A 16,792-nucleotide genomic window follows, 5' to 3' on the forward strand; every position below is an offset into this window, starting at 1 on the left:
ATTGAATGTCTGATTCTTGGTTTCAACTCAGGTCATGACCTCAATGGTCATGACACTGAGTCTGGCATTGAGCCCCTGACTGGTCATTGGGCTCCCTGCTTAGCATGGAGCCTGCTGGAGACTCTTTCCCTCTCCCCTCCTCTCCCAACTTGAGTGTGCACACTCTTTTTCTCAAATAAATAGATAAATCTTTAAAAAAAAAAAAAAAGCCAAAGTTTTTGTCTATAAAGGGTGAGTAAACTATGTTTCATATCTATACTTTTAATGTGTGCTTTATTTTTATTTTAATTTAACTTCTATCTTCAACTAGGGATTCTTACTCCTTGAAGAATGCTAAAACAATGCACACTCAACAATTAGCTTTTTAAAAAAAATTAAATTACAAATCTTTCTTTAGACTGAACAGGTACCATTTAGCATCTTAATGAAGAAATCATTCAGGGACGCCTGGGTGGCTCAGTTGGTTAAGCGGCTGCCTTCGGCTCGGGTCATGATCCCAGTGTCCTGGGATCGAGTCCCACATCAGGCTCCTTGCTTGGCGGGGAGCCTGTTTCTCCCTCTGCCTCTGCTGCCACTCTGCCTGCCTGTGCTCTCTCTCTCTCTCTCTGGCAAATAAATAAATAAAATCTTTAAAAAAAAAAAGAAAAGAAATCATTCAAAAGTTACAACTATGAGGTTGAGGAAAGGAGTATTAGCACGTGAAAATACACTGATTCACTGACGGAGATACCTAGCCATAACATACATAGTGTAGGAAAGAAAAACCCTTTTTGCTCCTCCTCATCAGGAAAGTTGATAGCAATAACAATGAGTTCTGCTAAATGACTAACTTCAGGACAGTAAGGGGAAAAAAAGGAGGGGAAAAAACCAAACAAGTCTGGCTGTACCTGGTAGGTTTAGTTCTTCTAATTCAATCACTGAACGATTATTGCTGTAATAGTCCTTCATCAGTTTCTGTAGGTCTTCAGGTGTCCCCGGTTTTGGCTCTGATTTTGCAAGAACATCTGTAATTTTCTTCTAAGACATGAGAAGAAAGGAAAAAAACCCAGGAAGATAGATTTTAGAATGATGTTAGCTTAGAATAGCTAAGAATCCTCTGGTACTTAATTAAACTGCACACAGATTTTGGTGATAACTGAGTATGCATGTGAGTTCTAATAGATACACTTGAAAAAACTTGAATACTTTCTGGACACAACTACCGCTTTGAAAAATGAATGGGATATCTAAAAGTCTCTTTGTAACTCGGTCTATGGCTTCTAGGAGAACTAAAATTTCTGTAGGAGTCTCCATTAATACGGCATTATTTTCTGTTAAAAGTCAATTAATCTTGTTGCTATGGAAACCTCACTTTAATCCTTCGAAGATTTTTATTCCCCAGAGTAGAATTTTGAGAATTTTTTACCTAACTTGGTTTTTAAGGCACTGAGTCTCACTTTGGGTTTCTTGGATTAAGGTAAAACCTGCAGGAGTAATCTGAGCATTGGAGCCCACTGCAAAGGACTGTAGACTCTTGACTGTCAAGTCTTAGGAGAGCGTCTTGAAGTGGCCCCATGGAAAGCAGAACAGGAATAACTTTACAGCATTTATTTTGATTTGAATTTACTTGTGCAGCATTTATTGAGTGCCTGCAATGTACTAGGAGCACACCACTGTTCAGTTAATTTTTACCACAAACTTCTCATTTCCTTCTAATGTTTCGCCAAAGATCCACAAAGAGCCACTCCCTACCCCCACCTTTCCACCTCTTTCAACAATATCCTCATTTCTATACCACTGCCAAGAATAATCAAAGTTCTGTCAAATGAATTGACTTTTAAAATATGTCATCAGTAGGCACAGTTTAGTATGACCTCAGCCAAGGCTAAAACTATCTAGCAAGAGTTTTGACCTTGAGCCACCAAGAACTTAACACTCCTGAAGGCCATTAGTGTACAAACTATCAAAGAGAAGTTAAAGTCACTTCTTTAAGGACTTGCCAAACCTCAGCCAATTTGGCATCTCCCATCTTTCTATTTGGCCATTTGTGAGCAAAGAAAACATATGCACACATACTATGAACTTTCTAAAAGCTTGCTGTTAAGTAATTGGTTTGAATCCATCTTCTTTACTCTAATCCCAATCATATTTCCTCTGCTGAATTCAACAGTAGTCCCTGTTGGCAGGGAGAGAATTACACTGGTGTTTTCACAACTGTGGTGGAAGGTCAAAGCAAACCACACCTTCTCCAAGGTTGAGCCATAAGAAAGTCTGTACAGGAGCAAAAGAGTCTTCCATGCACTCATAGGCAAGTATTAAAATGTAAGGGGAGACTTTTGCTTTAAATTATGGTTCCAAATTATGGTCAGAAATGCCATATACTATGGTCATCTGGTTATTATTTTCTTTTTATTAATATTGTAAGTATAAGGTTTAAAAAACTGAAATGGATATGAAAAGAAAGTTGGTAAATTTCTTTCCAGCAGAGCCAGAAGGGCCAGAGGGCAGAGCAGCTTTGGGATCCTTTTAGAATTAGAAATCCATGTCTTCTAACGACAATGAAAACAAAGGTGGATAACAAAGATGTCTGGTGCTCCACAAGATTGAAATAGGAATCAGAAGAATTTATTTTTAACTCCAACAGAAACACTTAATACTTGTGACCTTAGGAAAGTCACCAAACCTCACTGAATCTTACAACCTCTAAAATGGGAATTATAACAACTGCTTTATCAAAGTACACTATATAGAAATGTGAGGTAGATCACCTGTGGTTGTAAGAAAATTGTAAGAAAGTATGAATAATACCTTTCTTCTCTTCCTTGTCTTGGTGGCATCTTCTTTTGTTTCCTTTGGTTGTATCAAGAAACATTCTTTAGGCTGTAAAGAGATACAGATGAGGAAATTTTCATGTTAGCATGATGACAGGTCAACTAATGGTAGTAACCCCAGAGTACCTAGGCCATACAGGTATTCTTCGTAGTGTCTTGGTAATATTGTACAGACAGTGATGCTGGAAGACCAACAGGCTCTTAGGCAGGGGCGGGGACGAGGGAATCAAAAAGTGCCAATGAAAAATCAGAAAGTGCTAATGACTTGAGACTGGAAAAATCTTTGAACAAAGGTGAAAATGTGTGAGTGAGTGTATATGTGTGTTTGAAGTGGGGGTGCAGGGTATTAAAGATTGAAGACAGTGGCCAGGTTTATAAAATACAGGCAGAGTAGATGTGATTAAAATTAAGATGTGCTAAGAAAGTCTTTGACTAGAGTGACTGGCATTTGCCATGAACTAGCAATGTGTGAGTTTGTATTTCCAAGTCATTGGTTTACTATTTTGTTATTCATTCCTTTCCTCTTTCAATAAGCATTGAAAAACTGAAACTAAAAAATTACTTACATTTTTATAAAACCAGCTGCACCAAATGCCTTATCTATAGTGACTATAAAATGATGTTTCTGCTGATGATCTGATAAAAGTCTCAGCACAATGGCATTTTGAGTAATCAGTTTTGCCTGTTGCCTTGACCTCTGAGTACCCTATATAGTTTAATGCTATTTTTACCCTGAGTTTTTTTTTTTAATGTAGAAAAACAGGAGATTTGGATTAAGACCTTGATTTATAAAATAGAATGCCTCAGATTCCTTATTTATTAATCATACGCAAGAATATAAAATGTTTCCTGTGCTGGCTCTTTTATGCAACATTTTCAAACAAGTTGCCAAGTAAGATATAAAATATGAGTGAAAACTTATTCTCAGTTTTTCCTGGATTAAGTTTCCATCCCAACTAGAAAGTACTCAGTTTAAGCTGGTAAGCTACTAACTAAAACAATCTTGTCTCTGTTGGCTCTGTTTAAAATGATTACAGATGAAGCTTTCTGTTAAAGTTTGCAGACAGCCTGTGATTAAGAATGCCATGGTTTGAAGCCATATATATATATGCGTGCGTGTGTGTGTGTGTGTGTGTGTGTATATATATATATATGTATATATATATATATAATTTTTTCAAGACATGGGGACAGGACCAGCAGTTTCTAGACTCGGTTTCAGTTAGTAGAAAAGCAGATTCAAAGGTTTGGGATTAAAGTAACATGGGAATCTTGAAATTTTAGCTTCTTCTCAGTTAAAACAAAAACCTGCCAAAAAGCAATTGCATCATAGCTAAAGAAAAGATATTATGACCTCTCTTATTTTTAAAGTTAAGTTGTCTTGTGGATGCAGATACATGCCAATTTGATGCTGGTACATGCCAATTAGAAACTGGGCCAAGGCCACTACTATGTCACAGAAGCTGCCAGATGGTCATAAGAGTCCAATTACAGGCCAGGCCAACATCAGTTCATGCTTGTAAGGCAAAGGCCTGGATATGATTAGCAGATCCCTCAAGGCATACTGTAGTATCTTGTCACCAATATCAAGGTTTTTGGGAATTAGATGTAGAAACCTGTTCCATTTTGTTATTTAGCATTTAGGGTGCTCTCTAACAGTATGTTCAATGTGCAAAGTTGTATTTATGTTAGGTTTACAAAGCCAAATAACTCTAACATGACATAAATTAAATCTGGAAATAAGCTCTGTTATAGGGATATGGCCTGTCCAATTCTGGAAGAAAAAAATAAAACGTAATTCTGAATCATGCATAGGAAAAAAGAAACATACTTGATGAACTTGTTTTAGTTAAGATACTGCATGAGTTTAAATGTTAGGTTCAAATTCTTAGATCATTCTAAAGGAAATACAGTATATTATTTGTTTTCTGGGAGCAGTTGCCTTACATGGTTAAAGGTGGATAATAATGAAGAAGCTAAGTTTATGGGGGCAATTTCAACAAAGGTGAGATGGCTTTATGAAAAATACAAAATCCATTTCATTAAAAAGTCCTAAATATAGCCATGTGCCTTACAAATACTGATGTTTATCTTCAGAGAGACTAGGTAAAAAGATATAGAAGACTCAGGCCAGACTAGCTAACCATTTCTGGAAACCAATTTCAATAGTATATTTCTTTGACAGTTGATAAGAAATTTCTTTTTTTTTTTTTTAATTTTACTTTATTTTATTTCTTTTCAGTGTTCCAAAATTCATTGTTTTTCATTTCTCTTCATTTCTTTACACGAAATCTAGTGATTTTTTAAAGCATAACTTAAATATGTAGTTTAAAAATTTAGAAATATATATGAAAAATTAATCTTTAAGTGAAGCATTTGAGGCATATTCTCAAATCCTTAAAGTGCCAAAAACTATATCCTTTAAGAATGATTCTTCTAGTTAAACATGGCAAATCAACTTCAAAAATGCCACTAAACTAAAAATGAAGGCAACTGAAAAAGGTATAAATTTATAAGGACCACACAATCAGGAGAGAACAATAGTAGTGGAGAGATTTCAACAACATTTTAGAAAATGGAAAATGATTGAAACTGGATGGAAGTGATTTAGCAGAAAGGAAGAGCTAGCACTAGGTTTCTGGAGAGGTGGAAGCTAATAGTCGGTGAAGTTGTTTGACCTACTGGAGAAAGGGTTTATTAGTTGGAGACACAAGGTACTACAGACAGTAAAGAGTTTTAAAAGAAGGACTTTGGGGGGGGCACCTGGGTGGCTCAGTGGGTTAAAGCCTCTGCCTTCGGCTCAGGTCATGATCCCAGGGTCCTGGGATCGAGCGCCACATCGGGCTCTCTGCTCAGCAGGGAGCCTGCTTCCTCCTCTCTCTCTGCCTGCCTCTCTGCCTACTTGTGATCTCTGTCTGTTAAGTAAATAAATAAAATCTTAAAAAAAAAAAAAAAGAAGGACTTTGGTTGAAAGTTTATATTTAGAATGATTAGTCTTCTTCCCACCCCTCATTGGCTGTATCTCCTGCCCAGGAAGCCAAGCAACTATCTGGTTAATGCTTGCTTTCATCTTGATCTTCCTGGCAGCAGACAGAAGGTTTATTCTCTGGAAAGAACAAGAGGACCCAGAAATCTGGCAAAGGAAAAATAGGACAGAGGTTGAGACTCACTTCCTTTTCCTAGGCAAATTTCAAATGTCATGAGCCAGGCTTATATATTGCATGCAGGAGCCTACTGAATTTTTCTCTGGAAAAATGAAATGGACTAAGAGAGATGCCACAAGAGAGTGACATTTGGTGGGCATAGTAAATACAGCTTACTATCCTAGTACTCTGCTATGAAGTTCACTAATCAACAAGCCTCATACATGCACAAAATATTCCATCAGCTTTTTAGTGTCTCTTTTTAATATGAATCGACAGCTAAGTGTCCACCATGAGAGCAAATAAACAACAAAAAGATAAAAAGTTCAAAACAATTATAATCAATATTCTCAAATAGATAAGGGAAGAATTTCAGCTATGAGACATAAAAGAGAATGAGAAAAATCAGAATAAAAATGTAGGAGGAAGGCTTGAAGATAGAGGAAATCTCTCTAAAAGATGAAAAATGTAAGAATATTAGATAGAAAATCAGCCCAAGAGATTCAATATCCCAATAAAAGGTATTATAGAAAGAGGGACCATAAAAAACACTGGGAAAGGAGTGATCAAAGAAATAACAAAAGAAAAACTTTCCAGAACTGAAGGAAACTTTCTAGAATATGAAACTCTAAACTGCATGCCCATTATGTATACAATATAATGAATATTAAAAATATCCACACTGAGGAGCATCATTGTGAAATTTCATATCATGGACAAACAAAAAAGACTAAAAATTTCTGAAAAGAAAAACAATAACTTACAAAATACAAAGAGTCCAGAAACAGAGTTGTGTTGGACCTTGCAGCAGCAATAAGGCAAGTTAGGACTTAATAGAACAATGCCTTCAAAATTATGAGTAAAATCTATTTGCAAATGAGACTTTTATACCCAGCCAGACTGTGAGTCAAGTTAAGAGTAAAATAAAGGTATTTTCAGGTATTTTAGTTCTCAAAAAATTGATTTCCCATCCATAGATAGTAAAGACTATATTCCAGCAAAATAAAGGGCTAAATCAAGAAAGAGTAAGATATGGGATTCAGCAAATAAGGAAATACTAATACAGGAGTGTTGAAGGGACAGTAAAGAGAAATCTCAATTGGTCAACACACCAAGAGAATAACCAACTCAGAGTGGAAAAGGAGTACAGAGGCCTGCAGGAAACAGCAACGAGTGACCTATTTGAGCATATGGAAGATATTATTCATGGACATGTGGAAAAGATATTGGAATATATGGAAAGAATTAACAGTAGAAACACAACAAACTAGGCAAATGAAGAAATGAGGTAATTATTAATGCCATGAAAACAAAGAGTTGTATAAGAAAGGAGGAATGATTATAGCTTTCCCCCCATCAGCAGTGAACAGTAGTTTCGTGATCATAATCATGAGATACTGACAACTGTTTTAACCAAAATGTGATATTGTGTTAGCAGGGGAATTAGCAGTTAGAGAGGGAATACAGGGTAGATGGGAGAGCTGTGTCCTCATATGCTACCTCAGGAAGTTAACAGATCATGTCAGGAGCTGATTAAAAAAAAAAAAAGAAAGAAAAAAGAAAAAAAAACAGTACAAACTATATATTAGCAAATATGAAAAACAGCTAAAAGCTAAGGGTAGTTTCCTCTGAAGAAAGACTTAGCATGAGAGTAGGAAAGGTGATGCTGTTTTTTTATGAAAATGTTTTAATAGTGTTTGATTATCGCTTTGGTAAAAAAAAATTAAATTCCCATTTTACAACAAAAACAAATATGTTCATTGTAAAAATAAAAAAAAATTAGAACTTTTTTTTAGTTTCTTTTGGGTTTAGTCAAAAATTATTTAGTACATACCCATCAAAATGCCTCAAATTAAAAGAGTGATAATTCCAAATATTTACAAGGATATAAAGCAACCAAAACTATTATACGTGGATGGTGGGAGTACAAAAATGGTACACTGGTTTTGGAAAAAAGTCTGTCAGTTTTTAGAAAACTAAACAAGACTCAGCAATTCTACCCCTATGAATTTACTCAAGAGAAATAAACATGTCTGTTCACAAAAAGACCTGTATGTGAATGTTCATGGCAGATTTATTCATAATAGCTCCAAACAGGAAGTAGCCTCAGGTATCCATCAATAGAATAATAGATAAACTGGGGAGTACTCATATAATTGAGTATTATGAAGTGTTAAGAACTGAATTGTACCCCCTCCCTCCCATTCATATTTTGAAGTCCCAACCCGCAATGTGATTGTATTTGGAGACTGGGACTTTAAAGAGGTTGTAAAAGTTAAAGAAGGTCCTAAGGGTGGGGTCCTAATCCAATAGGACTGGTGTTTTTTTTTTTTTTTTTAAAGAGTAATAATTTTTTTTTAAGATTTTTTATTTATTTATCAGAGAGAGAGAGGGTGAGAGAGCGAGCACAGGCAGACAGAATGGCAGGCAGAGGCAGAGGGAGAAGCAGGCTCCCTGCTGAGCAAGGAGCCCAATGTGGGACTCGATCCCAGGACGCTGGGATCATGACCTGAGCCGAAGGCAGCTGCTTAACCAACTGAGCCACCCAGGCGTCCCTAGGACTGGTGTTTTTATATGAGGAGGAAGAGACACCAAGGAGATACACACAGCAGAAAGACCACGCAAGGACACAGCCAGTGAGAAACTGGCTATCTGTAAGCCAAGGAGAGAGGCCTTGGGAGAAACCAAACCTGTTGACACTTTGATCTCGGACTTCTAGTCTCCAGAACTGCGAGAAATAAATTTCTGTTGTTTAAGCTACCCAGTCTGTGGTATTTTGTTATGGCAGCCTGGACAGACTAACGTGCTCAGCAATGAAAAAAAAAAAGAATCACTATACATCAACAGGATGAACCTAAAAAACACTGCACTGAATAAAAGCCTTGAACAAAAGAGCATATCCTACATGATTTCATTTACATGACATCAGAACAGTGGTTGGCTCCGGAGCATGGAGTCTGGAATAGCGATTTGGAACTGGCATGAAAGGATTTTTGGGGTGACGGTAATGTTCTTTAAACTGTGGGGGTTTGTGGGTTTTTTTTTTTTTTTTACTTTTACAAGGTTTATTTGTTATTTTACAATATTTTTTTAAATTTATTTATTTATTTTCAGCATAACAGTATTCATTATTTTTGCACCACACCCAGTGCTCCATGCAATCCGTGCCCTCTATAATACCCACCACCTGGTACCCCAACCTCCCACTCCCCCGCCACTTCAAACCCGTTGTTTTTCAGAGTCCACAGTCTCTCATGGTTCACCTCCCCTTCCAATTTCCCCCAACTCCCTTCTCCTCTCTAAATTTTATCAATTTGTCAAAACTCTGTGAATGGTACCTTTGACATTTATGCATTTGATTACATATCAACTTCACCTCGAAAGGAAAAAAGAAAATCTTTAAATACTGAACTTCACTTAATGATACACATGCTGAAATGTCTGGGAGGAGTGTACTGATTTTGCCAATTATTTTGAAATGTGGCCAAAATTAGGTGATTGATGGATGAATAGTGTTTCTGAACACACTGTAAAATTTTGGACTTTGAGGACATTGAGGGTGAGAGCCGGCAGAAAGTAAGGAAAATCTTATCAGAAACTGGGGGCAAGAGAATCTTTGTTATGTGGTGGTACAAAGTTTAGCAATACTGTTGTCTACAGGCATGTGGAAAATAGAAAATGTGTCTAATGTTATGGGTAATCCAATGAAGGAGATTCAAATTGTGTTGAGGGTGTCACCAACTTTCTTCTATGGCTTACAGTAAAATGGAAAAGGAAGAAGTTAAATTGAAAAAAGGACTATCAAAGAAGTCAAGGTATATGCGTGCAAATCCATCAACACCTCAGAAAGAACAAAGGTGGTACCTCAGAGTACTATTCAGTCACATAAGAGCTCTTTAAAGAGATTAAAAGTGTGTCTCACAGATTCTCTCAAACATGCCTTAGGAAGCTTAAGAAGTACTGTTTCTCCATTATCTAAGCAGGCATCCATGGAAGAGAAAACTTTATCTGGAAAAGATTTGTGGGGGTGACTTCTGCTCAATGGAGTAACCCCAACAAGAACCACAGAAGACCTACAAAATTCTTCAAGGTGTTATATATTCAGAAATACCTCTAGTTTGAGTTGAAAAGGTGAGAGATGAAATACAATGAGGAAAAGTCATTGAACCCTGAGAATTCTACTGTCAAGAAGCAGGCTGAAAGAACTGTTCATTGTAAATACAAGCTATGTCTCATTAAAAAAAAAAAAAAAAAAAAAAGAAGAAGGATGGCTCAGAGGGCAACACAAGGAACCCAAAAGCAGAGCTGAGAACCATGGAATGACCTCGGGAACCTGGGCCTTAACACTTAATAAAGAAACTCTCAACATTTTCAAATGCTGTAGGACGAATGGCTCCTTATGCTAATTACTTGAGTAGAATTGTCTCTAAAAGTTAGTCTATGCTTGTATTTGTTTCCCAGGCTGAGAAGAAATGTACTCAAGGAGCTATACTTAAGGAACTAAAACCGAGGACCCTCAAATGCCCCTGAACCTGATTAGAAAATGAAATTTTAAGCACTGAGCTCATGCTGTAAAAGGAAGGGACTTTTGCTTTCCTTGGGAGGGGTGAATATATTATGCATATGGGAGGGATAAATTCCTGGGGGCCAGAGGGCAGACCAAGGAAGCTAGATTCTAGAATAGCTATCAATGATCTCCAGGTATTCATACTCACCTTTTGAATTACTGACTCGATTCCTTTTTTTTTCTTTTAAGATTTATTTATTTATTTGAGAGAGATAAAGAGAGAGAGAGAGGAAAGGGTGGAGGGAGAGGAAGAGAGAAACTTAAGCAGATGCTATGCTGAGCACGGAGCCTGTTGCAGGCCTTGATTTCAGACCCTGAGACCAAGACCTGGCTGAAACCAAGAGTTGGATGCTTAACTGACTGAGCCACCCAGGTGTCCCAAGAATAATCTTAAAGATGAAGAGTGGGAGAAATATGAAATTATCAGTGCTCAAATAAATTAATATTAAGAAAATATAATTGTTGAGAAAGGTGACTAAAGAGGGAAAAGAATAAGTACTCTTACTGAGGAGTCCTTTATGATCTGAGGAGCTAAGCAAAAGGCTACCTTAAAAAAAAGATGCCCAGTGTGGTTTCTGAGGGAGAGAGGATGGGTCACGGAACCATGGCTATTGACCTCATGGAGCCATCAATGAAAAGTCACAAAACCCCTCGTAAGGAATTATATTCTGGGAACCATAATTACAAAATCACTAGGGTTGGCTCTGAAGTGACTGATGTTGAGGAGGGAAGAGGGTGATGCAATCTCTAGAAGTAGGGAATTCATCATCTTTTTGGAAGCAATATCTGGAAAAAAAGTATTGGCAAATCTTTATACTTACATTATTAAGGAGGCCAAAGATGATTATTTAGATGTGAAATGGTTGCTAGAGATGATGTAGTTGTATGGGTAAAAAACTTTTATAAAGTTATAAATCTGCTGCTTGAAAATACTGAACAGATGAGAGGCATGGACTCAGTAATAGAAATGTGAGGCCCAGCTATGGCAAAAGAGGGAACTCGATCTAACCCAATATATATACTCACCTGTTGATATTTAAGACTAAATGCATATTATATCAGGTGGCATAATGCCAGGAAGTTCCTATACAAGTATAAAAAACCCCTTAAAGAACAGCAAAGCAGGGCACCTGCATGGCTCAGTTGGCTAAGTGTCTGCCTTTGGCTCAGGTCATGATTCCAGGGTCCTGGGATCAAGCCCCCATACTAGGCTCCCCACTCAGTGGGGAGTCTGCTTCTCCTTCTCCCTCTGCATGCCCCCTCCTCGCTTGTGCATGCACTCTTTCTCTCAAGTAAATAAATAAAATCTTAAAAAAACAAGGAAGAGTAAAACAATGAAACAAGTTTGAAAAAATTCAAAACTTAAATATAGCACAAAATAATTTCTCTTTTCTTTTGTTTTGAGCCAGGGGAAAAATATAATAAGTTACCATTAAAAAACAAATACTCTGTTACATCTGTCAAATGAATCAAGTGGCTAGCACTGTGCTAGGTACTATAGGGAAAACAAAAGAAGACCTTGCCCACCAGTCGATTATGAACAAGTTGATTCTCAAGCTCTATGTATGTAAACAACTCTAGAAGGATTCGCAAGGTCAGCCTGCCAATAAGAAGGTCATCCTTAGGGTGGTCAGATGATTTCCAGGGGAGAAGAGTAGCTGGAGAGAGAGAGGATGGGAACCCACAGAGGAGCAAGAAGGGCTATTTGGGCAGTCAAGGGCAGTGGAAGAGAGATCCCAACTCAATCAAGGGTGGGGGGGTTGGAAGAAGGACACTGGGTCACCAGAGTCTAAGAAACTCCTGTGGGTAGTAGGTGGCTTACAAGTGGAGACAAAAAGGGCTGAGAAGGGAAGAGTAGTGAAAAAACTAGAATCCTGGTATAATCATCTAATCTTTCATTTCACAAATAATGCCAATTGAGGGTGAGGTTCTGTGCTAGGTGCTGTGGAGATGCACAGTTAAACTCTGTCCTGGAGGTATACAGCCTGGTATGGGAACCAGAAGCAAGATGAAGAGCACTCATATGAGGCAGTGGGGAACAAGAAGATTTCACTGAGTTCTCTGGCTAGAGAAATTAGGACAGACTTGGAGAAAGGGGTTAGGGCATTCGGTCTACCTAAAACTTGGGTTCTTTAAAGTAATTTGGTAGTTAAGGACATTACAGTGTGGTTAAAATGAGCACTACAATCTTAAACTTTTGTAATTTTTTTTTCTTGGTAGAAAATAGCAACAGCATGGGACCAAAAAAGCACATGAGGACATGTTGAATCCAATTTTCCTAAATTGAAAGAGAAGAGACAGGTGAAAAGCAGCAGCATCCTCAGCTCCTGGCTCACAGCCAGCCAAGTGGGACACGACTCCCAGAACCCATGTCTGTGAGCCTCAGATAATTTGTAAAACGGGGTACTCCCTACCTCACAGGGCATAAGGTATTCCCTACTTCATAGGATCATTTAAGTCATTGTGTCTTGCACATTGCTTATGGAGAGTGCTCAGTAAATGGCATTTACTACTGTTCAAACATAAGTTGAAAAAGATAGGTGAATGCTCAAGAAATGGGGAATGTATTTCGCTTTCTCCTCTCCCACTTTTCCCTCTTCTTCCTATGATTCTCTGACATTTATCTAACTTGATGGTTGTAAGAAAAGAAGAGCCAAGGAAGAAGGAGCTTAAAAAAGGTAAAATTTAGCAATGTGGACAAAAAGACCATAAAAAGAAGTAAAGGCAGAGACTTGGGCAAATTTAATTTTTCTTAATGAGTCTTGAAAATGTAAGGAACTAGCAAGAAGAAAATCAAGAAAGAAAGTAAGGAAGAAGAAAGCCCATGGGGGTCTAAAGAAAGATACTTGGAAACAAGTTCTGTAGGTAGGAACTACAGAGGCCAGAGTCAAAGAAGGCATGACTATGGCGTGGTCAGTAGGATAAGCAAAGGTAAAATTAAATTCCACGTTGGTGAAATAAATCAAAAGGCTAAGGATGTTAACCTGTAGGCTTTCTGACGGAATGGCTGAAATTAAAACTGAGGAGGGAGTCTGGGAAGATGGCAGAGTAAGAGGATCCTAAGCTCACCTCATTCCATGGATACACACCCAAATAGCAGCCACATCAGTGCAATGAACAAAAAAAATGACCCAGAGAAAGATTAAAATCACACCATGCACCTTTTCTGACTACAATGGTATGAAACCAGAAATCAATTACAAGAAAAAACACAAATACATGAAGCTTATGTAACATGCTACGAAACAATGAATGGGTCAACCAAGAAATCAAAAAGGAAATAAAAAAATAAAGGGAAACAAACGAAAATGACAACACAACCATTGGCAATCTTTGGGATGGAGCAAAACTATTGAAAAGGGAAGATTATAGCAATATAGGCCTTCCCTAATAAGCAAGAAAAATTCCAAATAAACAACCTAACCTTAGACCTAAAGGAGAAAGAAAAACAAAAAACAAAAAAATAAAGCTTAAAGCCAGTAGAAGGAAGGAAGTAAAGATTAGGGCAGAAATAAATGAAATAAAGACTAAGAAAACAACAGAACAGATCAATGAACCCAGAGTTGGTTATTTGAAAAGATCCAACAAAACTGATAAACCATTAGCCAAACTCATCAAAAACAAAAGAGAGAACTCAAATTAAGTCAGAAATGAAAGAGGAGAAATAACTGACATGACAGAAATACAAAGGGTTATAAGAAATTATTATGAAAAATTATATACCAACAAATTGGACAACCTAGAAGAAATGGATAAATTCTGAGGAACATATACTTCCCAAAACTGAATCAGGAAGAAATAGAAAATCTGAACAGACTGATTACTGGCAATGAATTCAAATTAGTAATAAAAAAACTCCCAACAAACAAAAGTCCTGGACCAGATGGCTTCACAGGTGAATTCTACCAAACATTTACAGAAGAGTTAATACCCTTTTTTCTCAAACTGTTCCAAAAGCTACAAGAGGAAGGAATACGTCCAAATTCATTCTATGAGACCAGCATTACTGGGTTACCAGAACCTGGTAAAGACACTACAAAAAAAGAGAACTGTTGGCAAATATCTCTGATGAACATAGATGCCAAAATCCTCAACAAAATATTAGTAAATGGAATCCAACAGTACATTTAAAAAAATGACTCACCACAACCAAGTGGGATTTATTCCTGGGATGCAGGGTGGTTCAGTATTCTCAAATCAATGAATGTGATATATCACATCAACAAGAGAAAGGATAAAAACCATCTGATCATTTCAACAGATGCAGAAAAAGCTTTTGACAAAGTACAACTACCCATTCATGATAAAAAACTCTCACCAAAGTAGGCTTAGAGGGAAGATACCTCAACATAATAAAGCCCATATAAGAAAAACCTGCAGCTAACATCATACTCAATTGTGAAAAACTGGGAGTTTTCTTCTAAGATCAGGAACAAGACAAGGGTATTTACTCTCACCACTTTTATTCAACATAGCACTGGAAGTCCTAGCCACAGCAATCAGACAAGAAAAGAAAGAGATATCCAAATTGGTAAGGGAAATTTCACTATTTGCAGGTGACATGATACTATATAGAAAACCTGAAAGACTCCAGGTTTGTTGGATGTTTCTAAAAACTACTATAATGGACAAATGAATTCAGTAAAGTAGCAGGATACTAAGGTAATATACAAAAATCTATTGCATTTCTATACAACAATAATGAAGTAGCAGAAAGAGAAAATTAGGAAACAATCTCATTTACAATTTCACCAAAAATAATAAAATACCTAGGAATAAACTTAACCAAGGAGGTGAAAGACTTGTACTCTCAAAACTATAAAACACTGATAAAAGAAATTGAAGATGACACAAATGGTAAGATATTCCATATTCATGGATTAGGAGAACAAATATTATTAAAATTTCTGTATTATCCAAATCAATCTACAGATTTAATGCAATCCCTATCAAAATACCAACATTTTCTACAAAACTAGAACAAATAATCCTAAATATGTATGGAACCACAAAAGACCCTGAATAACCAAAGCAATCTTGAAAAAGAACAAAATTGGAGACACTGCAATCGCAGATTTCAAGACATATTACAAAGCTATAGTAATCAAAACGGTATGGTACTGGCCAAAAACAGTAGATGAATGGAGGAAAATACAGAGCCCAGAAACAAACCTATGTTTTTATGGTCAATTAATCTATGACACAGGAGGCAAGAATATGCAATGGGAAAAAGACAGTCTCTTTAACAAATGGTGTTGGGAAAACTGGACAGCTATCTGACAAAGAATAAAATCTGACCACCTTTTTACTCGATACACAAAAATAAACACAAAAGGGATTAAAGACCTAAATATGAGACTTGAAAGCCCAAGATTCTTAGAGGAAAACAGACAGTTATCTCTTTGACCTCAGCTACAGAAACATTTTTCTAGATATGTCTCCTTTGGGTAGGGGAACAAAAGCAAAATCAAAGTATTGGGACTACATCAAAATAAAAAGCTTTTGCATAGAGAAGCAAATCATCAACAAAACAAAAAGACACCCAACTGAATGGAGATGTTTGAAAATGATATATCCAATAAAAAGTTAATATTCAAAATATATAAATAACTTACGCAAACTCATCACCAAAAACCCAAATAATCCAAGTAAAAATGGGCAGAGGATATAAATGGACATTTTTCCAAAGTAGACATACAGAGATGGTCAGGAGACACATGAAAAGATGCTCAGTATCACCAATAATCAGGAAACTCTAAGTCAAAACCACAATGAGATATCCCCTGACATCTGTTAGAATGGCTAAAATAAAACACAAGAAATAACAAGTGTTGATGAAGATGTGGAGAAAAAGGAACCCTCCTGTTACTGCTGGTGAGAATGCAAGCTGGTGCAGCCACTGTGAAAAACAGTATGGATGTTTCTTAAAAAGTTAAAAACAGGGGCGCCTGGGTGGCTCCGTGGGTTAAGCTGCTGCCTTCGGCTCAGGTGACGATCTTGGGGTCCTGGGATCGAGTCCTGCATCGGGCTCCCTGCTCGGCAGGGAGCCTGCTTCCCTTCCTCTCTCTCTGCCTGCTCTCTGCCTACTTGTGATCTCTCTCTGTCAAATAAATAAATAAAATCTTAAAAAAAAAAAAGTTAAAAACAGAGTTACCGTATATTCCAGTAATTCTACTGGGTTTATCAAAACAAAAACACTAATTCAAAAAGTTATATCTGCAGCATTATGTATAGCCACCAAGATATGGAAGCAACCTAAGTGTCCATCCATA

General features: G+C 37.0%; 1 protein-coding gene across 2 annotated transcripts in view; it reads right to left on the reverse strand.

Moving 5' to 3' along the window:
• The window catches only part of CMSS1 (cms1 ribosomal small subunit homolog), a 382,853-nt gene that overhangs the window by 17,802 nt on the left and 348,259 nt on the right, over positions 1–16,792 (reverse strand). For both annotated transcript variants that reach the window (XM_032351108.1, XM_032351118.1), the window contains 2 exons: positions 2,788–2,859; positions 888–1,017 (listed from right to left, as the gene is read on the reverse strand). In XM_032351108.1, the coding sequence (XP_032206999.1) occupies positions 888–1,017; positions 2,788–2,859 (202 nt within the window). The remainder of the gene's footprint in view (positions 1–887; positions 1,018–2,787; positions 2,860–16,792) is intronic.

The sequence above is a fragment of the Mustela erminea genome, chromosome 1 (assembly GCF_009829155.1).
Source record: "Mustela erminea isolate mMusErm1 chromosome 1, mMusErm1.Pri, whole genome shotgun sequence".
In the NCBI taxonomy this organism is placed as follows: domain Eukaryota; kingdom Metazoa; phylum Chordata; class Mammalia; order Carnivora; family Mustelidae; genus Mustela; species Mustela erminea.